A 25,879-nucleotide genomic window follows, 5' to 3' on the forward strand; every position below is an offset into this window, starting at 1 on the left:
CCATAGATACCAACGCAACTGAAGCCTAAACAAACAAACATAAATAAGGAGAAGAAAAACCAGATCCCATCTTCCAAATCCAGTGCCCTCAACGCCGTCATGTCCCGTTACTTCCCACACGCGGCCTACGCAGAGGATCAACCTCTCGCCCGCACAATCTTAACGGTTCACGTGCTATCCCGGGGCTTCACCACCGGCGCCGTGGTGGGTCTCGGCTCCTCCGCCGTTGGTGTGCTCTACCACCGGCTCCGCGGCGCTAAGCCTGTGCCCGCTTCAGTCCTGTTCTCCACAACGAGTGCCACTTCCGCCTCGGCACTCAGAGCAGCGGGTCTCCAACGCCTCCTTCGGTCATCGGGAACAGCCAGCGCCGTTGGCCTGGGCATGATGGGCATCGCACTCGCCGGGAGAATGCACGGGCGCGAGCGCATCGAGTGGCGCGATCGTGCGTGGCGGTTGATGGAGAGTCCGGGACAGTTGGAGACGGACGACTGGACGTACAGTGGCGCTGCCGCGGGACTCGTCACGTTCTGGGTTGCGGAGGCGCGGATGAAGGGGGCCGTCGGCGGATGGAGGGCAGCTGCTGGCGCCGCGGGGATGGGGAGCGTCGCAGGCACGGTTGGGTACCTTATGTGGAGGTATGGGGTACATGCTGGGAAGCATCATGGAGATTTTGCCATCAACGAGGCCGCTTTGGGAAGGCTTTAAATCTAGAGCATCGGACAAGCAAATGTTGCTTGTCTGAAGAAAACCACATGTTCAAGGGGGCTCTACTATGCCGTGCAGATCTGTCTCCTCTAGTCTAAACAATAGCCATGCACATCTCTTCTGCCTGCAAGCTATCTTACAATCTCTCGCTGCCTGCGAGCAAATCCTCGACCTTGGCGAACTGGTAGTAGAAGTCCAGACTCTGCGGGTTGAGCAGCGTGCCGCTCGGCTTGATGTGCCCGCCTGAAACGATCTGCTTGACTGGCAACTCTACCTTTTTCAAGTTGACGGTCGTCTATACGATTTCCGATCATTTAGCTGTTATCCGAGGCCAACAAGGACGTTACTCACCGGTATCTCAGGCGTCTCAAAGACGTATTTGGGTACATGTCTCTTCGTCAGCTCTCTACGAATCGCATCCTTGACCTCGGCCACCAGCAGTCGGTCAAACTTCTCCCCTTCCCGCATCAGCAGAAACAGCATGACGCTCTCGTCGTCGTCTCTCGGTCTTCTCTGCCCAACACACAGACTATCGACAACTTTGCCCGAGAAGTTGCGTTCAATGACAGCGTAGATCTCGGCACTGCCGAAGCGAATGCCGCTCGGGTTCAGCACGCCGTCAGCACGGCCCAGAAAGGAGATACTGCCCGTCTTGGGGTGGATAGAGCAGAAGTCACCGTGGGCCCAGACGTGGTCGAAGCGCGCGAAGTAAGCGGAGTGATATTTCGTCCCTGGGGTTGCGGAGGCGAAGTTGGTTGATGACGGAGAGAAGGACGGAGAGGCGGAGTCGCCCCAGAGGAAGCATGGAATGTTAGGGAAGGCGGCGGTGGCGACGAGTTCACCGGGTGTTCCGTTTGGTACGGGCTTGCCGGGTCCGTTCGAAAGTTGGGCGTCGTATATTGCGATGGGTACGCCGAGGGATGGGCCCTGGGTTCCGCCTACGTAGACAGGATTGAGAGGGTTTTGCATGCCGAAGCAGCCCGCCTGGTCAAGTTAGAATTAATACGTGAAGTAGGTGTAGGGGCCACGAACGATGTCGGTCCCACCAGAGAGATTTGCGAGGTGGACGTGCTTCGGGAAACCTGCGTCGTAGAACCATTCGAACAACTGGTCAGAGAGAACCATGCCTGTACTGGTCACGATCTGCAGCGAACTCAGGTCTGTCACCTCCCGCGGGCTGATCTTGTTTTTAGCAACCTCGAACATCCATCTCGGGCTAATGCCGAGCTTCGTTACGCGCTGCTCGCCGAGAATGCGGATGAAAGACGTCAGGTCCGGGACGAATGGCGAGCCGTCGTACATGACGACACGGGCTCCGGTTAGTAGGGCTGCGACATTCGAAAGGTACATGATCCAGCCGGTTGTGGTGTACTGCAGACAGACAGATTTGGAAGACATGGACTCGTGAAGACGGCCTTCTTTGACGATGTTGAGGAGGACACCACCAACGGTGTGGACAATGGCTTTCGGGATACCTGTGGTACCGGACGAGTAGTAGATCAGGAAGGGCGCGTGGAACGGGATTCGTGTGAAGGCCGGTGGTTCCGGGGCTGCAGAGTCGAGGAAGCTAGACCAGGTCTCGGTTTTGGGTAGTGAGGAGACATCGTAAGGGTCTGAGAAGCGCGGGATGGAGATGAGACCGGCGAAGGAGCGGCAAGAAGTCATGCCGGAGACAACTTCGGCCATTTTCCCGCGGAGGTCGACCGTCTTGCCGTTGTACACGGTGGCGTCATCGAAGAATATGAACTGACTGGTGTGAGCAGGGTATTGTGGCTGATGCAGGGTGACTTACCTTTGGGTCAACCTGCGTGGTTCTCTGCAGAATTCCCTTGACACCCATATCCGTCGAGGAGCTGCTGAAGATGGCACCCAGCCATGTGGCGGCTGTGAATACGAGAAGCGTCTCAATGGAGTTTGCGCCAACGAGAACAATCCGGTCTCCCTCGCTCACCCCGCGTGCCTTCATGGCCGACGCCAGACGGCCCGCATCCCGGCGAAGCTGGCCCCAAGTGAGGTTTCGCACATCGCCCTGGTTACCCTCACGGACCTCGGTGACCGCAACTTTGCCATCCTCTTTGCCTGTGGTGCCGTGGTGGTCGTTGGCATCAGACGAACCGCGGGTGAAGAGAAGGTTCTCGGCCCAGTTGAGACGTACGCCGGGGAACCATTTCGGGATGGCATCAATTGGGAGAGATTCGTCTACAACAAATGCTGGGCGGCCCTCGTGGATGAAGTTGGCATAGTTGAATAGGTGACCATAGAAGTTGGAGCGGTTGGCGATAGTCCAATTATGGAGGTCGTCGAATGTCTGGATGCGTGTAAGTGAATTTGCACTGGTGAGTTTCATGGTTGAGATGGGATACCTTGAGCTGGAGATGAAACTTGACATTCACCGATTGCAGGAACTGGTACATTTCCGTGCTCTTCGGGTCCGGATGCTCCCAGAGCTTGCGTGGTATCTCACCGGTGTCCATGTTGCAGGTCTGTCCCTCGCGTTGAAGATCGGACAAGGGAGGTTAGACGGTTGAAATCTCGGCCAAGTCGTCGTTGTAGTAAAAGATGAGATGACGAGCCAAGTTAAGCCCGGAGTGAAATGAGTCCGCACGAAGAGGTTGGGATTTGGGGGATTGGCGGCGTTTCCCCAACATTGTCTTGCCTCGGGCTGCACCACCGGGAGTGCGGGGTTAGCGGCCCGAGCTAATGAGCCGAGGGGAGAGGTCCGGCCCGCTTGACAACGGCCCCAGAGCGCCAAAGGTCCGGGGTGGACGCGCAGTTTTCGTCAAGGGCATTGAAATTGGTATGAGGAGAATGGTTATTTTTGTTAGTGTTGGTTGAGTGGCGTTCACTCTTCACATTCATAGTTCCGTTGTCCGTGAATCAATCATGTACGAATATGTGGGGGGGAAAGGAAGCGTGTAACCTCAAACACGCTGATATGAGCTTATTCGCCAATACTTACTCGATGCGCTTCCTCCTTGTCAATTGGACAACCCGATTCGTGACGAATCGATCATAATCAGGATACCAGCAGCCAAAAAGTGATAACCCCTTCCCCAAATAAGCTACTTTTCCTTCTGCCTTTCTAAAGACAACATCATTATCGGATTCCTATCTAGAGTGACAAAGCGACCCCCCAAAAAATGAAAACCATCAAGATGAAGCGGTTTCAACTCGAGACGTCAATCAAAGAGAGAATGTTGGGATTGAAATCCCGAGCTCTCTAAAAACGGTTTGCACAATTGTTCCTTATCAGCAAACCCCATACGTCTGGAAGAGTTCCCTCGCTTATACCCAGATTATAAGGGGACAAAAGAGGTTGAAATTGAACTGAATTAAACGACCTTGAAGATGCAGAAGTTGTGCGAAGCGCAATGTGACGAAGCGGCTCGGGTGGTCGTCGCGAATCCGATCGAACTAATTACTGACAAGGTACACCGCCAATGATGATATTTGTAAGAGATAAATACCGAGGGAATGAGATGTTTGGTCTGCAGACTAGGTAGAAGCATGAAGACAAGCGAAGGAGGATAGTTATTAAGCTGGAGGAAGCCAATATTGTGGGACAAGAAGCACAAAGGTATGGCACCAAGAAGCACGGTAAGCTCATAAAGCCCGCCAAGTCTCGCTAACTTTGACGCAATTTATCTGTTTAGCATCCGTGACTTCGTGGCCATGACTATGTTTTGTTTGCCAGAAACACCATCTATACGTATCATCACCGACATATTCTATATTACTGTCTAATTCTCTTCGTGCTTGTGCTCTATGTTCCCAATAGAATCCTCCTTTCTGCAGACTGACTGGCTTTTGATACCCTTCGCTCTTGTAGCCACGGAGTTTGATGGCTTGTACCGGGATCTTTACTTCCTGAAGCTCTGAAAGACTTTGAAGGATATGGTTTTCCTGTCATTCAGATGGGCGCAGGATCATATTCGAAGGGCCACTAGGTGGCGTTTCCATCTCTCTATACGCCCCGCTACTATGAGGTACCTTATCGTGTAGAGCATGTCACATAACGAATTGCGCATCAGAGGAGAAGGGCGCGATGTACCTGCACACTAGTCTGGGTTTGGGCTAGGGTGCCTAGTCCCATATTACAGATACCCGAATCAGGCAGCTTAGGGTGCTAGGAATGCATCCGACTGGTAGATGGTCCGGTCCCCGGAGGTTCTCTACGCAGCAGTCTTCAAACAATCACGGGAATAGCCACAAGAACCAAGTTAAAACTCCACCGAACATAACATATTGCGCCACGCCTAGGAGCTTCTTCGGTATTACAAAAAGTAGGGCGGCTCTGTAGAAAATGCGGAAGATGGCCTAACCCCTGAATTTATGTAAGTCAACCGAACATGGTAGGTGGCAGGGGCCAGGGGCGTTCTGTTCTGAAGGCGGGCCACGCCCGCCTCGATTCCTACTCTACTTTAACAGACAACAGCCTATATGCCATATAATATATCGCAGCAGTGAGAAATTGGATTTTGTGCCTAATGTACCGGGACCCTTTCACTCGTTGTGCCGTATTACCTATGCGGCTAACGGCCCATTTGTGTTTTTCCTAGTGGGATAGTTGGAACTTCGCCCAGCATCCCACCTAGCATCCAGTATAAAGTCAACGAGCTAGAAACGAACTGGTTTGCTCGAAATGCATTGATTATATCCACACCCGCGGAATGTCAGGTGACGCATGTAACTAGCTCAAACTTCTCACAATTGTCAACTCCTCTACCCGCGATACAGCATACAGGTATCCTCCAAATAAAAGGCTTCGGCTATCCTTTCATTGCCCTCAACGACCCGACAGCTGCCATGGAAGGAGGAAGAGGAGATTGATGTATTCGTCGTCGAGATGCGGGGGTTCTGGCCGATTGCGGGAATCAAAGTTACTGACCAATGTGAGTCTTGTATAAAAAACACCACTAATCACCTATATGATGAACAATTCAAAGGCCATTGACCTTCTCCTCAGTTGCCCAAATAGGGACCAGAACCCCATGGACCGGGCCTCCACCCTGGAAGTTCAGTGTAGACTGATGGGCGATGAACCTGCTTGGTCTTGGTTGAAGCATTCCGGGTGGAGCGGTGTTGATGTGGTACCCCCTCTGATTAAAGAGCAGCTTTGCATACCAAAGTAGATCCCGTGACTGTATTGGATGAGCTAGTTGCAATACTCATCTGTCTCTCTTTGGACTTCCCTCATAAGTCGAATTTTCCTAACAAGCGTTGATTCACTGCGACTGGCGACTGAGTGCAGACTTGTATTGGATACATGCCCTCTACGCGGCTTATCATCTGGTCACAAAGTCATTTACGGATCGTCACTTTCACATTTCAAAAGCAACCAATTTTGCAACATCATGTTCTCATTCAAACATCATTACACAACAATGCGTAGTTGAACAACCTACAAGAACAATGCCAGGCGCCGCATGAGGGTATACCAAAGACCCCTACTCCAATGAGCCCCAGCCTACAAAAAACCGGCCGCAAACACCGTTTGTATCATGACATGAACCATCCCAGAATGTCGGGCATCCCATTTTTGCTCTATCCCCGACTCCATGTATTGCAAATGCTCCCAAAAATCGAAAAAAAAATTCCGTAAATGTCTGCAAAGATGCTCCTGAAGGAGTCTATATGCGAAGCAACGAACCGAGAATGCAAGTGTAAATGTGCGCAACATTAAGCACGGCCGGTGATTTCAGCTGTACCGTCGCTCTTCTTCGTGGTGATGTCAACACCAGCCGACGCCCAGTTCATGGCGTCGTTTATGCTATCCTCGCCAAACACGTTGGCCATGAACCCCTCGTCCGAGTTGTTCACACCCTCAGGTGGGAACTGAAGCCATTGGTCGACGTCAAACTCCGTACCCGTCATGGCGTTCCAGTCAATCTCTTCTTGGGTCTGCAGGAACTCAAGATCGAGCGGGCCGGGCTCCTCTGAGCTGCCACTGGCGCTTGGCGTCAGTCCCAGGGCCGATTCGTGGTCCTTCTCCGTCTGCGGCGGGCTTGTAGCCGACAAGTCCAATGCGGCGGCGTTGATAGTCTGCGGGAGGAAGTCGCGCTGGGGATTCGGCTTGTTGGCGAAAAGAGCCTCGCCAGCCGTCATGTACGGCAAATTGTCGGGCGGGGGTGTCTGTGCGCCGAATGTCGGGTCGGCGAGCTTCAGGTTCTGCTGTGTCATAGGAGCGGCAGCCTGCTGAAGGTTGATGTCGATGGCGGCCTTGCGCAAAGCCGCATCGAGGAAGCCGGTAGCATAGTCAGCGGCGGCGTAGATCTCTCGCAACTTCTCCATGACGCGCATGCACTGGCGGAAGCCACGAGTAGCACGGTCCCTGGACTGTGAGACGGGATTTTTCATTTCCAAGAGATGAATGATCATGGCTGGTAGAATGACCGTGACGCCAGTCGTAGGGAGATATTTTTCCAAGCGTAACTGGTGAAGCTCGGCGGCCATGCGGGTGACGTGCATCGCGGCATCGCGGACTCTGAGCCGAGACATCTCTTGAACTTGCCGAGAGGTTGTCGGCGCATGGATAGGGGACGACGGCAAAAACTGCGGCCGATGCAACGCCGAAATCGTGGTGTAGTACACCATGTGCAACAGCGTGCGTTGAACCGCTACCGTGGACCTCCCATTCTTCACGTCGAGTGGTGTCAATGGCCTATACTGGCAAATAGTAGGTAGAGTATCCGCCCAGCCCATGAGCTCCAGGTCAACTGAGGTCACACTTTCGACATTATCCAGCTTCTTGTTGGGGAACAGCATCATGGTGCTGTTAACAGTGTTCTCCGGCCGCATCTTGTCCCGGATGAGGACGGAGTACTGCGCCTTAAGCATGTGGCTGATGCAAATGCAAAGCTGAGCCTTGGAAATGCAAAGTGCGGCCAGCTCCCGCTGCATCGAGACATCGCGGAGCAGCATGCACTCGGCAGGGATGACCGTGTTTTCCTCAGGCAGAACCTCCAGTTCAAAATCAGCCTCCTGCAGCATCGGTACGTCGAAATCTTCATCCTTGATGCGGGTGGGCCGGCGCATGCCCAATGCAATAAGGCGATCACGCATAAAACACGACCACCAAATGCGCTTCCACAACTTCTGTTTCTGAATCGGCATGCTCGTCGCAGCTGGATCACGGTGGAGTCCAATGGTGTGGGCCAAGGAGATGGCGACGCCCATCCAGTGCCATGTGTCCTTCTGGTCGTCAGGGGTCTCGTACCAGTACGTCATCAATAGAAGGGCCTGGACAAGGACAAGGCGGTCCGACTCGTAGTCAAAGTCGTAAAGTAGCTGCAGAAAAAAAAAACGTTTAGCATGTGAAGATGGGGGTATGCGTGGGACCCCTGTCCCGCTAGTGATGCGTCAAAGGAGAGTTCAGCGACGGTTCACTTACCCTAGTCTTCTGAAAGAAGGCCTTCCTTGCCGCCTTCCTTGTCGGATAACCTGCCTCGCGGAGGACCTTCATGTCGACAAAGGCAGTGGCGGCAAACATGACAGCTTGGTAAAGAAACAAGCTGATCTGACCGCACAACCCATCCTGGGCGTTGATGACGGCCAGAAAGTCGTACAGCTCCAAGAGCGGCATGTACGGATGAACGTATTCGACATAAGCCTGCAGAAGGGCATTCTGCAGCGGAAGCGCAGGCAGAGTCAGGGCACCTTTGGTGTGGAGGTAGGTGACATCCTCTTGCGCAATCTTGGCGGGCAGTGGTTTCACAAAAGCCGGCAGCTGGGCGTGGAGGTCCGGCTCCTCGAGGGAGGCAAGGAATTGACTCGTTCGGCCATCACCGCTGCTCATGCCTCCCAGGAGGGAGGCCTGGGCGAGCAGGTTGGACAGCAGGCGACGTGAATTGTTGTCTGCTGACGCTGCGGCCGCAGCCGATTGCAGCTTGGTGAGCAGCGCTGCGCTGTCATGACGGTAACCCGATCGCTGGTCTAATATTCACAAGGTCCTGTGGTCAGTCGAACTGTGCCAGTTGATTTTGCTTGACCGCTTTGGTATGGATTGAATGACGATAGTGACTGGGGGGCTGACATGTGAATGTGGATTACGTGTGAGAGGCTAGGACGTGGAGGGACGGAACCGGGGCCGCGAACGGAAAGGGGGAGGGGTAGATTGAAGAATCAGGAGAAGTGACTTGGCTGGAGAAGGAAAGGCGGAGAAAGTCTGACATGAAAGTGCAGGTCACGGGGTAGGAAAAGTCCACTCCGCATTTTACCCCGTTCCGTCCCCTCCCCCAGTCGGAGCCCCGGACTGAGAGCGATGGGCAAACCAGGAACGGCAGGAGTGAAAATTGGCAGAGAGGGCCCGAGCAGCAGCTAAGAAAACCCCATAATGACAAGGGGCGGGAATATGGATGTGCGGTGCGGAACTGGGCATGGAAACACGCTAAGGATGTTCCAGGACAAGAGGGAGACGAAGGACAGTGACACAGAGAAAATAAAAAAAAGACTTACAGATCATGTGAGGAACGTGGCCCTCGAGCCCGTCAGACGAGCCGCCGGGAGCCGACAGACCCCCTAGAAGCCCCGGGCCAATTGCAACTCCATTTCCAGCAGCGGTACCAATGCTGGGTGTCGCACCCATTGGCACACCAGCACCTGCGGCGACGGGATTCGCCGCAACTGACCCGTTGACCGAAGCCACCGAGGCACTGCTGGGCCGGCGCAGTTCTGCGCTACTATGAATGTTGATTGGATTCGCACCCTTGGAGCGTAATTGTGCCTCGGCTCCCACGACGTGGTGCCCCGCCGTGCTGGCAGTCAAGAGATTCTTCCTAATAAACGCGCCAAGAGTCAGCGGGGGTCACCTGCATTTCGAGGCCTCTGTCTCTGCTGTTGCGTCGCAATGTCTCTGTCGGAAGCTTCCAAGGCACAATTTTATGTGCCGTCGTGTCCCAATCTGTCTGCATGCATCGCTCGGCGCCTCGGCACGACTGCTTCTTCAAGGTGCAAGTTGCGAAGACGCGCGCGCGCGCCTAATTGGATCTCTGGGGCCCAATTGCAGACAGATTGGGACAGCAGACAGAAGAGAGCAGGCAGGAGACTGCAATGGCAGAGTAAGTGCGGGCAAGAAGGGAACTCACTTTCGTCGGCGGCTCTCCTGAACAACACACTCGACATTGTCCCATCTGCAGTTGCCGCATGGAGCGCCTTCAACGACGTCGCATCGAACTTTGCGCGCCCGACAGCTCACGCATGCTCGAGCCGCCCTGCGCTTCGTCACCTTGGCTGGGGGTGCATCATCCCTCAAGTCCGCCGTAGACGACGAGCGCTTCTTGCTCTGCTCCTGATCCGACGAGGTTTCGGCGTTGGAATCCTCGTTTTGCGCCTCCGTTGTGGTTGCTGGCTCATCCGCCGTCAAGGTTGTTAGGGCTGACAGATCGGTAACCGGGACAGCAGCGGTGGTCGCCTCGGGAGCCGGTACGGCGGCGGTCGTAGTTTCGGTCGCCATTGTCGAGTTATTCAAGCAGTCCCCCCTATTTAGAGACTGCTCGCGAATGGGATGCGGGTTGGCGCGTTAGGTGGGATGGGAAAGGTAAAGGGAACGAGAGAAAGTCTCGTCAATGGTTAGTCGCGCTGCTTGACGGCCTTCCAGGCTATTTCCAGGCTATTCCGGGTTGAATGAGGCTAAAGGTTGCGAATCGTGAGTCGTGCTTCGTTTGTTTAGTCCGTCTGGGTAGCTAGGACTCAATACGTTTGAAATCGACTTCGAGAGACCAATAGTTCGCATATACGGAATCCAGGCGTGGAAGGCGAGCTTTGCGTCCAACAAGTCGTCAAAGCTGCGGCGGTAAATGCTCGTCGAGGCGTAGAACAATAACGGCGACAGCAGAATAACAAGGCGGAACGAGGGCGCGTTGAGATGAGCATTGAATGTTTCCAACCCTAATGCTAAAGATGCGAGGCGCTGTGCTATTGATCCGTGGGGAATGCTGGAGCTGATGATTGACTCTAATGTGGCTCTGGTCGTGTCTCGTGATTGTCCTTGGTCCAGTCTTGGAAGGTATGCAATTGGAGTCCAAGTTCGGTACCGTGACGTGGAGGCAACTTCAACCTCGAAATGTTAAGAAAGGCCGGAGCTACGGGCAGGTGGAAGGGGGAAGCGGGAATGTGGGGTCCATGGGTGCGAGAGGGAAGGACGAGGTATTATATTATTCATACGGGATCAATCTTTTTGCTACGGGTTGAGCTCGACCCTAGGAACTAGGAACGGACTCTCTTTCTTTCGTCTGGAATTCCCACGAGGCACGCCCCCCCGGCTCCGGCCCCTCCCCCCTCCTCCTCTTTTTTGGCCCTTTCACTCCCGATCCATTGACGAGACTAGGCCGGGTGAAGAAACGAGGCAGGCGGACAACCCTGCGCCGCACCAGCTGCACCTTCCTACACCTGGCAGAGTCATTAAAGAGGTAAGGGTAGGGTAAAAATTAAAGCAGGACCAGCACGCACAGGATCAATACGTACCCGAATTATGGGGAAACGAAGCTAACGTGAATAAGTGCAAGGTGGAGAATACATGGATGGGTTAGTCAGGGATAGAACAAGGATGCTGGATGCGACGGAGCGTCTGACTACAAGATACGTATTCGCTACGTACACGCACGTAGTTGTACTGTGTATCTTCATACCCAGGTCACCAATGTCTCTTGACGATGCATGCATGCAGGCAAAACAATGGAAAATCCGCTTCTCCTTCTGGGCCCTCGAGAGATCATCTGTTTCCTATCGCCCGTCCGTCTTAGCGGCCGTTGATGAATGCTTCGACTTCGACGCCTTGACCTCGAGAGCTGTCAACCTTCCTTGTCTTGTCCGATGATCCGTGGCCTGCAGAAAGCGCAGTGACATGGAGGCCACGGGACGTCGCTCGGGTTTGCTATTGTTGGACTTTGGCAGGCCCAGGATTGGCCAGGAATCAGCGGTGGAACCAATCCCGCACCGCACAATCGATGCGTAATGTCAGGGCGTCTTCTCTTACATGAGAAATGCAAGTTGCATCCATGAAATGCCTCTGCTATGACTACAAGATTAAGGTATCTAGATGCTAAGGAAGGTGTGTATTACACGGGCATTCTTCGAGGTCAGCACCTGCAGCATTCCCCTTTCGCCCCCTTCTTTTCTCTTTTGCCCATGGTGCGCGCGCCTTCCGTACACCCACGGCGAGCTCGTTTGGATTCCTTTTGTTTTTTATTTTGTTCCATCACATACATCCTTCACAATTCCGTCCACCCTTCCATCCATCCGGTTGGTCTGACCAATCCGCTGCTCCCGCGCGCCAAACCACACACCTCCTACAAATCTCAACTCTATCATATTCAAGACGCAACCTGACCTCATCTCGTCCGCATCACACATCAGCAGACAGCCTTTGCAAATCCCCCACAGCCAACAGCCGCCGCGCCCGCCGCCTCGCATGTGAAGCCAACAACAAACCAGTCCTGCAGATGTCGTAATCCAACTCCCATAATCCCTGCCTCCTACCAGCCAAGTTTGCATCTTTGGGGTCGCGAGTCTTGGGGGAGGGGTTGAAGATGGGGGGTGGGCGTTCATTGTGGAGTTGCCTCGCCTCTTTCCTGCCCATGGCAGTGGCCAAGTGATTACGGTAGTCATCGTGTGAGGGCCAAAGCTACCTGGAGAGGTACTTACTTGCCTGGTCTCATTCCGCCTTGTCTTACTCCCCGCCGTGTCTTGACTACGTCCCTTTCCGCCACCGATCTGGTCTCGCCAACTGTCATCCAAATTCCATCGAAACAATGTAATATTCTTCTCGGAAAAAAGAAGAAGAAAATTGCTAAAATATTACTGTCACTTCACGCTTGCCTGGAAGACCTCCATAGTCAACTGGCGCTTTTGGGCCTCGTCCGTGAGGCATTACCTGACTCCCCCCTCCGTCTGCATCTGCACGCGTGCACCCCGGCCGATCCTGCTCCCGATCCCGACCCCTCCTGCTCTTTGAACCCACTCGCACTTGTTTTCAAACAAATAACATCAGCTAGAAGAAACCTTCTACCTGTCTGTCTGGACGGGACGTGACGAAAAGGCGGCCTCTTTGTTACTTATCATCACGTCCCCATAAATCATTCAATTCGCCGTATCTAGTGTGATGCGTCTCAGCATTTGCAACAAGACAACCTTGCCGCATCGACGCTAGCTCCGTACCATGCCGCCCGCCTAGCCTGGAAATTCTCCAGACCAAGCTACAAGTGACCAGCAGACCGATCTTCTTCACCGCAAAACACTTCACCTTGTTGTCCGTACTCCCCGTGCGCCGCAGTCCCGTACCCGCCCCGTCTCCGCCATATCCATTATTCGCCTTCTCCATCTGTCAAGACTGGACTCGGACTGCAAAAGAACAAGACAGGCCTTGGCTTGCAACGAACCAGACGACGAACATTCACAAGTCGTCCAAGGATTGCCTCCTCCACAGCCTCCACCCGAGCCTAGAATCCCATGTCCTTGCCCCCCATTCTCTCCATCTCGGTCACTCACACCTTGCGGAGACGACCAATCACGCCTTGCAGCCATACCGTTGGCTGACCCCCCCCCCCCCCCCCCCCCCCCCCCCCGGAGGCTGGGCTAGGCTGGGCTGCTTCACCCCCTTCTGCCCGGCTCACCATTACCTGAATTTGCACGCCAGCTTCCCACACAGCTGCAGCAGCCAGCGCCAGCCTCGCGAGTCAGGAGCTAACAAGCCAACCCCGGTGTGGGCGTCAAGGATCACGCCCAGACTGTAGTCCACCAGCGCTCACCGTAGCATCCAACCACAAACGCCTACATAATCCTTAGCCTATCGTAACCCTCATTCCCCCAATGGCCCCCCAGCTTTAAAGCATCACGAGCCTCTCTGCAATTTTCACACTTCATCTCAAACTGCACCCGTGCTATTGGGTCAATTGTGGTTACCCTTAGTCACTCAGGACAAACTACTGCTGCGGACCGCCTCCGAAGGTAGTCAAGGAGGGCCTTGGTCTTTTGAGGGACGTGGATTCGTGTCTGGAGTGTATGAGGACACCCAAGGTTCTGCCAAGGTCGTGCAAATCTGCAACATGATGAATCACCCGTCACATAAATTCAATTGCCACATCCAGCCCGAAACCGCTCGCAGTAGTGACCGTCGCACTCAAGTCGGCTTCTTAGCAAAAAAAAAAAAAAAAACAGAAAAATTTACCCCAAAAAAATAGTGCCCCCTCCCAAAAATAAAAATAAAAAAATAACCCCCCTCCAACTCAATTCGGCTTCTCGAATCTCACACGCACACACCCCTTCTCTCTCTCTCTCTCTCGCTTGCCACGACTAATTCATCAGGGTTTCGTCTCGTCGTGTTGTCTGGCTGGTGACGAATCGACACGCCCGCCATCCGTGGCCTTTGGTCCGAAGGACAGCATGCACAAACCCCGATTCAATCGTTCCCGCAATCAAATCAAAGCCACTGTACCGGTCATCGGCCAATCATATCCCATCCCAAACCTGACAATATCTCCATTCGTCCAGCTGGATTCGGCAATAGTCGGGACTGAGTAGTGGGTCACCCCTGCTTCCTCCCCTGACTGCCTCAGTCTTTGACACGCATCCACACGGGACTCGATCACGATCCCGTTTTCAGGCCTCGACAGCAGCGAGCAGACAAAAAAAAAACAGAGTTTGGATGAAAAGGAAACACTGGTGGAATATTCACCCAGATGCAGCCCAGACCCCAGGGGCGCACGGCTTCGGTCAGTGGCCGACCCCTGCTCCGGTAGAAACCTTCTCCTGGTAGGTCCCCTGACGGCATCGGTTTGTCGACATCGACGAAGCACGGAGTACGTACAACCGTGCAATTCCCGTCCCTACGTCCCGGCGATTCATCTCAAAAGCCTGTCCTGAGCCCGTCCAAACCTTGAGGGCGGAGAAGGATGCACTATGCAGTATTAGCACAGTATCAACGCGGAATGTAAAGAATGGGTCCCCAACCCTCCATTAGAATTAGCATGCGATCGTCTCTTCCCAACGACATACATACATATCGTTCAAGGCGCTGTGTCATGCCTTTACGGTTGACACAGCCGTAACTGTCAATCATTGTCGCAGGTCCCAATATACAATGTCAGCTAGACCCGGGAGCCCCAGTCAATCCATATACACACCCAACGAAACACGCACTCCCTTTGCCCCGATACAACATGCCGTGCGTGCGCCTCTCTTGGTATGACGAATGCCGTCTCCAATCACCCAGACGCCTCCGACCCAGCCGGGCAGTCAATCCCGGCGTGCGCCAGAGAGCCAGGGCACTTTTAAGCCTCACTCACCGCTCTTAGAACGAGTAATATTGCCGTTGCATCACCCGTGACTTTGGCAGAACCCAATGCAAAGCTGAGCCTTCCTTCCAGGCCCAAACATCGTGAGTTTTCGGATCGGCCAGATGCCGCCGCCTCGTTGTCACGGGCATTTTTGGTCGGTCGCATTGGCCTTGACAGTCCATCGCGAAAAAGATGCCCAATCGCGCGTCGCTCCCAATCCATGGGATCATCCGGCCCTAGGATCTAGGCTCCGTTGCCCAATACCGACCTGTCTCCCACTCTCAAACTTCTCCCTCTCTGGCCTCGCTAAGGCAAGCCGTGCCATACATAGTGTGCACATAGTAGATGAGCTGGCGCTCGCGCCGGGGGGAAAGACACGAGGAAAAGGACCAGACAGATCCCCCACACAAGTGGAGCAGGAAAATGGGAGAATCAGGCTCTGTCCAATGAAGATGAGGGCGCCGATTGTGGATACCATCAAAAGGTGGAGCCCACCCGGCCGGCGTGGGTGGAGTAGTCCTCCTGGTCCGATTCTCATGTCCGAATTCGCCCTTGCTTGCAGGCTCCACTCCCTATGCCCCACCAGGCCTTCGCTTCTCCAGCGTCTTTCTCTTTCCAGCAGTCGCCGCCCCACACCCGCCGGCCATGCCCCGGCACGCTTGCAAGGACTCCACGGCTCCTCTTTTCGCAAATCAAGGAAAATCAGGGGGCGTGGAAGCACAGCGGGAAGAGGGGCTGAGAGGAGGGAGGAGGCGGGGGGCTAATGACAAGTCAAAAGATAACGGGGTGCATCAGGCCCAAGAGCTGCTCCGCTCGCTGCTTACAATGCCTGCATCACCAATGGTTGGGGCCTTTGTTGGGGCGCACTTTTTTGGATGCGGGCGGACCAAGACTGTAGCGGAACGGGGGGAGACGACAGACGCGCAAAGAGGGGCCAACCCGGGGGCAGGTTCGTGGGTGGGTGGCCTCTTTTTTTGGGTGTCTGGTTGCTACTGCTGGCTGCCCGCTTGCTTGTTGCCGCCGCCGCTGCGTGTTTTCTTTCTCCATGGGGTAAACCGGCACCAACTCCACGATCTCCTTTGCTTGGCTTTCCCGATGACACACTAACTCAACCGTCCGTTTTGATCCATTTTAATTCTTTCTGTCTGATAGTTGCGCATGAAACCCGCCCGCTGGCTCGCATCGTGGACCAATCAATTGTTTAGTTATGCAATGGAACTATCGTGATATCTCCCAGTCTGATATCATACCCATGTGTCCGTACTAAACGAGCACGGTAAACAAGTAGGCTAGCAAGATGCTATCTAGACACCCCTTGGCAGCCTATTTCCTTTTCACTTGGCGTCCTCCTTGCTAGCTTCGACAGCCGGTGCTGCCTCGTTGGCCTTGTCCAGCTTCGCCATCGCCTTCGCGTCCAGGCCGGCATACCACTGCTTTAACAGAGCCGCATAAGAAGTCTCCCCCTCGGTCAGCTCCACCGGCGGCCCGCGAATCTGTGGCAAGTCATCCAGGCTCTCGCGCTCGAAGACGGCCCAGCTAGAGCCGTCGTTGGCCCGGAGCCCGAACCCGCGCCCGGTGAGGGACATGACGCTAAAGTGCCGCAGCAAAATTGCGTCGCCCGGGTGCACCACTGGTAGTGCGGCTTTGTGCGGCCGGAAAATCTGCACTGCTACCGTCTGTGTGGGTGCGACAGAGTGATCCGTGACATTGAACGCCAACATGATCCCCCGTGGTCCACCTTTAGCGCGCTTAGCCTCGGGCGGCTCTGTCGTCGCAATCGCAAGCACATCCACGGCCTTGCCCGGGTGATTCCGGAGGGCCTTGAGCGATATGCAGTCTGGTATATCGGTTCGCAGCGACTTGGTAAGTTGCGTCTTCAGCACGCCGGGTGTTTGCTCTGCGCCTCCTCCCTCTTTGGGCTCCTTGGCAGCTCGAGAAGGGGACTTGATGGCAGCCCTGGCCAACTGCACGCCCGTGTCATCGTCTACATCTGGTGAATCACTCTTGAGTGCAAGACTGTGCGATCTGGCACGGGCAACTCGAGTGCTGTCAGGAGTGGTACGGTCTGATAGGCGCGTTGACCGTCGCGAAGCGATGGATGCACGGGCCAATTTCACACTAGGATCAATATCCTTGTTGGTGTCCGACCTGTTTCTTCGGTGTCCGCGCCCTCGCTTCGGAGTTGGCTGCGGGGCAATGGCTTCTTCCGAGCCTTCCTCGGCGATAAGAGACGACTGCGCTTCAGACGGTTGCGCCGAGGAGTCTCGGATTTGAGATAACTCGTCGTTGATAGGTGAGGTCGCATCGGCGTCTTGTTGATTTGACGGCTGATTCAGGTCTTCAAGGGTTTCTTGAGACTTGACGGGGCCAACTGTGGGTGATGCAAGGTTCTCCAGGTTCCTTGGCTTCTCCGGCTTCTCTGGTTTGGACGACGAAGGCTCAACTCCTGCAAGTTCTTCGTCGTCAATTTGGGGGACAGCTGCCTCGGTGCTATCTAGTTCTGTAAGTTGATTCTCGACGAAAGATTGAGAGAAGACAGATTCGGTGTTTTGAGTGTCGCCAGGAGTCGGCAGTTGCACGAGCTGCATGCCATCCTCCATGCTAAGATCCTCACTGGCTTCAGAAACTTGCGTCTTGGTCAATCTTGCTTCTCCGACAGATTGGGAATGAAACTGTTGCGTTGGAGGAGGCGACGCCATTTCGATTGGCTTGGTGTCGTCAGACTCATGGATATCCACTGCATCTTCTGATCCGCCCTGACGTATGGCTTGTTTCTCGCGCTCTGCGGGAAGAGGCTCAGTGGTGGTTGTTTCGACCGTCACCTTCAAGGTCTCGGTGGTCTCGGTTTCCGGTCTAGCCTCCGCACAATTGGCAAGTGTGGCCTCCTTTTCTGGCAATGGCCGCTCTTCGATTGTCTCTGTTGTACTTATCGTGGTAACGATTGTTTGCTCTTGGAATTCCATCATTGACTCCTCTTCAAGTTGAGTCTGGATGAGCTGTTCTTCTGTCATATCGTCGACGTTGATGGTAAGGTTTTCATCCGGTCCGCTAGTCGCCAGTTCGACAGATGTTTCCTCTACGTCGGCCATGTCAACGTCCATAGGCTCAGCGAAACCCCTATAGGTAGCGTCCACGTTTACCTCAGCAACAGTCGCCTCTGGGGTCGCAATGCCGACCTCTTCCGTCTGGTGTTCTGGACCTGCTGTTATCATGTCTTGGTCGTTCGCCTGTCGGGTTTGTATCTCCTCCGTTTGCACTTGAACAGTTTCTGCCAGCTTGATACCAAACCCACCCGGTTCCTTCTGCTCGATGTTGGTAATACTTGTTGTTTGGTAATCGGTTTGGATAGCATCCACCTCTTCCATTAGGACTTCGGTCCGGTCCGATGTCTGTTCTTTGCCATCTGCACCCCCTATAGTCTGATCTTTTGGCCAGAGTGGTTGAGGCACCTCGGCTGTAGCATCTGTGGCCCCAAGAGCTGACCGATCCGGCGTCTGATGCCTAAATTCGGCATCACCTGCACCTTGGCTGTCAGATCGGGAAGCTTGCACATCTTCTGTCTGAATATCAACCTCTGCAGGTTTGGCCGATTGACTCGGTGACTGTTTGACGGTGCCTGCGGCAATTTCTTCCTCAAGTTCTTTCTCCAGCTCCGCCTCCAGTATGTCGGAGTCGCCTTGGGAAGCGAGTGGAGATGAGCCCCTGGAGAGGCTCATGGTTTGTGGCAACTTGATTGGACTCATCGTTTCCAAGTTTTCACCAATTGTGGCCGATGTCAGATCCGCAGTATCAACTATTGCCCGATCAGAAGAAATACCAAAATTCGCTTGACGAGGCTTGGGAGTCGGTGTGCCGCCGTCAGACTCCATGTCGTCTTCACTCTCCTCACTGCAGGAGCCAGATGAGGAGTTTTGTTGACTACCTTCGCGACCAATATGCTCTCCTTCGCTTCCCTCTTCGTCGTACATATCGTCTTCTTCCATCTCATCAGCGGACCCGTCGTATTGCTGCACCCCTCGCAGTTGGACGGCAGGGGCCGGACGGGGCGGCGGGGCTTCGTTCTCCTCGTCCTCAGAATCAGAAAGCAAGCTGATTACTTCCGGCGCTTCTCCTCTTGGAGCAGCGGCTGGAGGCTGGTTCTCTTGATCTTCATATTCGTCGTATTCTTCCTCCTCGTCATATTCCTCCCCGTAGTTTTCGCCATCCTCCTCCAATTCGTCGTTTTCGTCGCCCTGCGAGCTAGGATCGAGTATTTCTTCTTCGTCTTCTTGGCCATAGTCGGACTCTAGGTCTGTACCGTCGTCGTCATCCTGGTTATTACTCAGATTGCGGTAGTTAGTGATGTCGTAATCTCCTCCGACATCATCTGCCTCATGCTCAGCTTCCTCGTCGCCGACTTCACTGCTGCTTTCGCTGCTACTGGTGTCGCTACTCTCATCCTGCTCCAAGGCCACTTGTGCTTCTTCGTTTTCCCCTCGTGTTGGCTCCAAGTGTCTCTCAGCATACTTTCTTGACGTAAAATCTTCTTCAGGTCCGTTTCGATCTTCTGATTGCTGATCATCCTCTACTCTCAAGGCCTGCTCGGCTTCTGGGACTTCATGACTGCCAACGACTTGATGCTTGTGATGTCCAACCCAATCGTCGCTAGGCACAGCCTGTGTACTGCTTTCCACTGCCGCAGGCGCCTCTTGCCCTTCAAAGTCGGAGACTGCAGGTTCTGTGGGTTCCAAGGGGGGTCTTGAATAGTGTGCAGATGTAAGTCCCCATGGCACTTGTTGTTGTCCGGCAACCGCGTCAACAATAGCCGCATGATGCTGTGACTCCACTACAAGGTCATGTTGTTGCAGGTGGTGATTTTGGTCTGCCGGTGTTGTTTCTGAGACAGCTTGCGATGTGACCGCATCTTGGGAGCCAAAATGCGGTTCCTCAAGGTAAGGCGAGGGGTAATGCGTGTGCACATCAAGGCTGTCATCAAGCCCTGATTCAGGATAAGCATCCGGGTGCTCATGGAATGATCCTTCAGCACCGTAATGTGGTTCCATCCCTGCCTGATGAAGATCATGACCAAACAATGGTCCAAGAGGTGGCTGCTGGAAAGCTGGCGTGTAATTCCCGTGAGCAGATGTGAATATCGGAATAGGTACGTTTTCCACAAAGCCTCCAGTCAAATCCGCTATCATCCCAACACTTGGGCTCTGAGGGACGCCGGGAATATCGGGCTGAACTCCCGAATCGACCATGGTCGATTTTGAGGGTGTCTGCCAATACTGTGCAGGATCATGTCGTGCTTCGGCAGCAACTTGCACATCTCTCGGGATGCTGATATCTTGCTCGGCCGTCTGGCAAGCACCGTCAACCATTATGGGCCGCGTAGGCGTGGCCGGCGCGGGTTGTTCGTCCACCATGGATGTATCGTCTGGCTCATCGTCCGTATGAGGCTGTGGCTCGGGACTCGGTGATCGACTAGTATACCGCCAGACTCCACTGTACCGGCCAGTCTTCGCCCGCTTCTTGGCCCGGGCCTTGACTCCAACGTCTTCATCGAAAATATCGAGGCTGCCTTCAAACAGAGATCCGTAGGATACCCTGGCACGCTTAAGGAAGGCAGGCGAAGCATATTCGTCGAGGTCTGGGCTCTTTTCGGCAGCTCTTTTGCTCGAAATAACCCGCACGGGTGTTGCTATACGCTCTGGCGTCTTTTGGGGCTCATTGAAGGTGTCAAAGATCGACTCCACTACCAGTTCTGGTGCAGGCTCGGGTTGAGTAGGGTGGTCGATGTCGATGAGTTTCACTTCTTCGGAATCGCTAATTTTAGCCTTCTAAAATGTTAGTAGGCCAATGCCAGACGTCAGATGCATTGCGACATGCCTGGAGGAGCACTCTATCTTTGAACTTCAGCTGCCATTCCAGGCTAGTGCCCGGAACGCGTGTTTTAGAATCATCGGCAGCCAGCTCAGCTCCATCCAAGGAAAGCACAATCTCGTCGCCGCTTCCCAAGCCTGCATTTGCAACAGCTTTTGCACTCGATCCGCTGAACTCAACGCGCACTTGGCCCTTGGCGCGACGTAGTCGGAAGTCTGGCTCGGCGAGGAGAAAAGCGATGGTTTTGTGGATGATGCTGTAAGGCCAGGTGATGGTTACAATACCGCGAACGACGTGCGTTTTCAGGTCATGTAATTCGGGGCTCAATTTCGCGATTGGGAGACCAGCGGCAGCTTCGAGCTGCGCCGGTAGCTGGACCCCAGACATCGCGGCATGGGGTTCGTCGAGGTTGACGACGCGACGTAACGAACGGTGCTGGGTTGTGGAGGGGTTTCTAATCTGCTAAACATCAGCATAGAGTTCGCGCGACTGCGAATCCGAGCCTTTCGACTCAAAAGAACGTCGGATAAAGTTGGTCGCAAAGGTTGATTCGGTGGTACGGCATCGTTGTGAACCATTTAAAGTGGAATGTGGAACAAGGGAAGCTCCAGTTGGCGAGCTGCACCTGCCGGAACTGCGCTTGTGAGGCCCATACAACTCTGAGCAGAAATAGTAGGCGGTGTGGCGGGCTAGAGATGGCACTCCTTATCGATAAGCGCAGTACTCACCGGCTTCCTTCCGGATCACCTGCAGGTCACGTGATGCAGTGTTACTGGGAATGCCTTACTCTGTGTGTAGTTAAACTTCTGAATCTTCCCCCCTGGCCGAAATAGGTAGGCCTTGCAGACATGCCAAATGTGTCGTTCTGTCTAAGCATCCAATACCATTGGCTATTGCTATGGTTTTGCGACGCGGATGCGGTGGAGAGCGAGGATCTCCGTTATACCCGCCGGTGTCCACTACTCTGTCCGAAAGAAACCGATTAGGTGATTTCCAGTCGATATAACGCATTGCACCTCGTGGGGCGTGGCATGTTGCCGTATCATCTTCAAGGGGTATTTAATCGTTCCAAAAGACGGATAATAAGGTCGACGCAAGTGCACTCATCCTTGTGTCTCACAATCTGCCAACATGAGCGCTGCTCCGTTCGACATTAAGAAGATCGCCATCATCGGCGCGGGGCCGACCGGTCTCGCAGCTGCAAGCTACTTGTCAGCGCAAAAAGCATTCGACTCCATCGTCGTCTTCGAGCAGCAAGCCGAAGTTGGCGGTGTGTGGTACTATAGCGAGCACCCGACTACTTCTCTTCATGTCCCTCAGACGGATCCGTTTTGCCCGCAGGATCCCCCGCTCCGGCCCACGCCCGATGCGCCTCCGGTGTTCCCCACGCCGATGTACGGGACCCTTCACGCCAACACCGTCAAGACGACGATGAACTACAAGGACGTGCCCTTCCCGGACAGCACATGGGTGTTCCCCTCTAGGCAGGCCATCCATGAATATCTGGTGAAGTACGCCAAGGACGTTCGCCATCTCATCAAGTTCTCTCATCAAGTAAAGGCTCTCAACCTACGACATGAGAACGGCAGGGATAAGTGGGACCTCCAGGCCGCTTGCACCATCAGCGGCCGGAAGTTCAGCGAAACGTATGATGCGGTAGTCATAGCCAACGGGCATTACGATATCCCGTACATTCCGGATGTGAAGGGCATCAAGACCTTTCATGAAGCTTACCCTACAGCTATCCTACATTCTAAGAACTACCGAGTGCCCAAGCCGTTTGCGGATCGGAAAGTGATTGTGGTTGGTAATGGGCCGTCTGGCCTGGATATCGCTCGTCAGATCAGTCCGGTCACGGACAGGGTGTACCTATCTGTCCAACACCCGACCCCACCAGACAAAGTGGTTCACATCGGAGTGACTGAGGTCCCTCAGATTGTGGAGTTTCTGCCAGAAAAGAGGGCAGTCCGGTTCGTGAACGGAAAGATTGAGGAAAATGTCGATGCCGTCATCTATTGTACCGGCTTCTTCTTCAGTTTCCCGTTTCTTCCAGAAGTTCTCAAACCGAACCTTCTGGCAACCGGCAAAGGCATCAGAGGGCTGTACCAACATCTGTTCTTGACCAAACACCCAACCCTGGCCTTCGCTGGTTTGTTGGTGAAGACGGTTCCGTGGCCGGTGGCGGAAACCCAAGCCGCGATCTTGGGTGCGGTATGGTCAAACGGTCTGAGACTACCGCCCGTTGAGGAGCAGGAGGAGTGGGAGCATGAGCTCTTCAAGAAGCGCGGTGATAAACAACTTCATGTTCTCATTGATGACGGAGATGACGGTCGGCACCTCAACATGCTGCATGACTGGGCAGCAGAGTCAACCAAAAAAGGCAAGGAGCCTCCGTACTGGCACGACGAGCAATTCTGGGAGCGTGACATCTACTACCAAGGCAAACAAGAGTTTGAGAAGCAGGGAGGAACTGCCACCAGCCTCCGCGAGCTTGGTTTCGTGTATCCTGGTAAGGGGAAATGGAAACACGTCGCTCCCAAGCTGTAGAGTACCTAGAGTAGAGCTTTCCATCTTTGGTATGAGTGTTGTTTCGCTTCCAGGCGTCGACGATAGTGTGGACCTTATTGATAGAGCCAATACTCCTTGTTCAGCGACGCCTACTGTTATGCCGAAGAATTGTACGCGGCCGATCCATTGTGGAAGCTTGGGCTGTTAAGCATGATCCAGAAGCTAATTCAACCCGGTCGATCACGGTGAGACAACCGCGCCATGTCCGAACACTGTAGCTTGGGTGGCAAGGACGTAACGAGAGGGCAAGTGGCTCGCTGACAATACATGGACTAGTATTAGGAAGCATGGGAGGTTCCCCAAAAGTCGTGCTCCACGACCCCTCGTGTTCAATCTAAGAGCTCCAGGGGAGGGTAACCGAATCTGAAATGGTAGGACAGGGGAGCTGTTAGGCGAAATGGTCCTGAGCGCGTTTCCGGGCCAGCCAACGGCTGTTTAATGACGGCGGGGGGGACATTTTTTGAGCAATCTGAGGAAATGAGCAGAACCGGAGTTCAGAGTCAGTCATGGCTGCTTTTGTCCGTTGGTTGATTTTTGCAGGATGCAATGAGACCTGTCGCCAGGAGTCCAAAGACTGATGTTCCAGAGCTTAGACAAAATCCTCAAGTATGCAAATATCCTAGGGGCCAATGGCCTGCGCTGTGCCGACAACCAATCACACCATTCCCTTGCTGCGTGCGTAATAGCAGGGCAAATAAGGTCGCCGCAGTGGGGGGTGAAGATCGCCGGAAGCGATGGAAACGGTGGATTCATTTGCGCCATGCTCTGATGCTCTGAGCTGGTCAAGCTGATCAAAAGTCTGAGCTCCTTTGCCAGCTCGTAGCGTACGGATACCGCTAGCCGAAAAGGTTTGCTGGCAGCCTTCAGAGCTCTGTTTTGGCACTGGATGTCCGTGACCATGGCGGCGGGCCATGTTGCCGTGTCAAACCATGCCGGTCTGGCAGGGAAACTTTCTGCATCCGAGCGTCAGATGTCAATGCCATGCAGCGTGTCATCTCATGTCGTGGCAAGGACAATGACTAAGAACGAGGTAAATATCCGCTGTTCAGGTAACTCCAGTTGACAGCTGCAGGTAAAGGGATGACGTGAGTAATGAACGAGCTTGAGGTGATGTGTACCCCGGAGACACATCACGGGCGAAGAAGGGGGCATCGGACCGGGAGAAAGCCTCTGCTGCAAATCATTGATCTCTTACCGGCCCATGCTGAGGGAAAAAGAGGTGGCTGCATCAAGATCGGACAGGGACGCCCATCGCATTCCCAGCATGATCATCACGCAAAGCCTTCAAGGCGCGGCGGCTGCATCGCCCATGGCATCATTTCCCGCATGGATATTCTCTGGAGCTCTTCGGTGCGATGCAGGGAGCGGCCGGCACCAGGGCATTTGAGGTTGCCAGGACCAGCCCACCGCGGTCCCGTCCCCCCTTAAGGCCGACCATCTGCCAACGGCGCAAAGTCTTTTCGTGACACGTCAGACCTCGTGATGCTAGGGAAGAAGCTGCCGGATGTGTTGGTTTGGCCAGGGCATGGTAGGGGACAACGCAAGCGACATGGATGGTTTCCAGTGTCCGAATTCGATAGTGCTGTATTATTAGGTGCCTGTGTTGGATTCCCAAGACAAACTGGGCTGGAGTGGCTGGCGCAAGCGCGTTCGCGTGACGGGGGGGTTGGAGGCCTGTTTAACCCAGAACAGGTGAATATCCACCAGAACAGATCAAACCCACGCTCACCCACACACACCAAACCCACTCAGGTACCGCGTCCACCCCATTCCTGCCTTCGGGTACCTGACTTTCACCAGCCCATTCCCACCCCCATCCCCGTACGCAACCAATATCCATCAAATCTCATTAATAAATCTCCTCGCTCTTTCTGAACGCCTAATCTCCAATCTCCTTTTACCGGTCTTTCCTCTTCCTTCTCCCGTCCAGGTGTCATTGTGCCAGTGTCGATTCCCTAACCTGCGCGAACCATCCTCGATTGCCTCATTCCTTCAACGTTCCCTATCATACCTCACCTTGTTCACCCTTTCTTTCTTTGATCACACATACATCGTACCTCCTTCAGTTTCCCTACCCTTTCTTATTCTTCAGCACCACCTCGCAGCTGCCTTCCACCGAACCCCTGCGCTCCCTTGCATCGGCGAGAAACCACGACGAATCGCCATTCCTTTTCCGCGACTCACCAGCCCACTGACGCGGCTGCCACTTGGAACATATTGCGACTACAACCCGAACAAACGAGAATCACCTTTTTCATCGACGGGGCAACCTACTTTCGTGTGCGACCAGCCTGCTTCCCGCCCAACCGTGGATCGTCTGGGCAAGAACCGGAAACAAGCACGGCAGCCGAAAGGGCCCGTCACTCAGGCGCCCTCGATTATGACGACCGTCTATAAGCAACACCGATGATACGCGACATGGCCATCCTCACTGAAAACGTCTTCTCCCCAGGCTCATAGAAGCAAGCCATGCC

General features: G+C 54.2%; 5 protein-coding genes across 5 annotated transcripts; 2 read left to right on the forward strand and 3 right to left on the reverse strand.

The window, feature by feature from the left end:
• Positions 1-99: 99 nt before the first annotated feature.
• On the forward strand, positions 100-705 carry EsH8_III_000509 (uncharacterized protein; the record flags this gene model as incomplete). The annotated part of the gene is made up of 1 exon (XM_083262234.1): positions 100-705. The coding sequence occupies one exon, from the start codon at positions 100-102 to the stop codon at positions 703-705; it is 606 nt and encodes a 201-aa protein (XP_083122721.1).
• A 136-nt stretch (positions 706-841) lies between these two features.
• EsH8_III_000510 (uncharacterized protein) lies at positions 842-3,179 on the reverse strand (the record flags this gene model as incomplete). The annotated part of the gene is made up of 5 exons (XM_083262235.1): positions 842-1,000; positions 1,057-1,689; positions 1,738-2,451; positions 2,498-3,013; positions 3,069-3,179. 5 exons carry the CDS (start codon positions 3,177-3,179, stop codon positions 842-844), a joined length of 2,133 nt encoding a protein of 710 aa, XP_083122722.1.
• A 3,205-nt stretch (positions 3,180-6,384) lies between these two features.
• On the reverse strand, positions 6,385-10,156 carry EsH8_III_000511 (transcription factor domain-containing protein; the record flags this gene model as incomplete). Its single annotated transcript, XM_083262236.1, has 4 exons — positions 6,385-7,992; positions 8,096-8,637; positions 9,160-9,479; positions 9,789-10,156. The coding sequence occupies 4 exons, from the start codon at positions 10,154-10,156 to the stop codon at positions 6,385-6,387; spliced, it is 2,838 nt and encodes a 945-aa protein (XP_083122723.1).
• Positions 10,157-16,309: 6,153 nt separating this feature from the next.
• Positions 16,310-21,224, reverse strand: EsH8_III_000512 (uncharacterized protein; the record flags this gene model as incomplete). Its single annotated transcript, XM_083262237.1, has 2 exons — positions 16,310-20,791; positions 20,844-21,224. 2 exons carry the CDS (start codon positions 21,222-21,224, stop codon positions 16,310-16,312), a joined length of 4,863 nt encoding a protein of 1,620 aa, XP_083122724.1.
• Positions 21,225-21,968: 744 nt separating this feature from the next.
• EsH8_III_000513 (uncharacterized protein) lies at positions 21,969-23,384 on the forward strand (the record flags this gene model as incomplete). Its single annotated transcript, XM_083262238.1, has 1 exon — positions 21,969-23,384. The coding sequence occupies one exon, from the start codon at positions 21,969-21,971 to the stop codon at positions 23,382-23,384; it is 1,416 nt and encodes a 471-aa protein (XP_083122725.1).
• Positions 23,385-25,879: the final 2,495 nt, after the last annotated feature.

The sequence above is a fragment of the Colletotrichum jinshuiense genome, chromosome 3 (genome assembly GCF_051148585.1).
Source record: "Colletotrichum jinshuiense chromosome 3, complete sequence".
Lineage (NCBI taxonomy): Eukaryota > Fungi > Ascomycota > Sordariomycetes > Glomerellales > Glomerellaceae > Colletotrichum > Colletotrichum jinshuiense.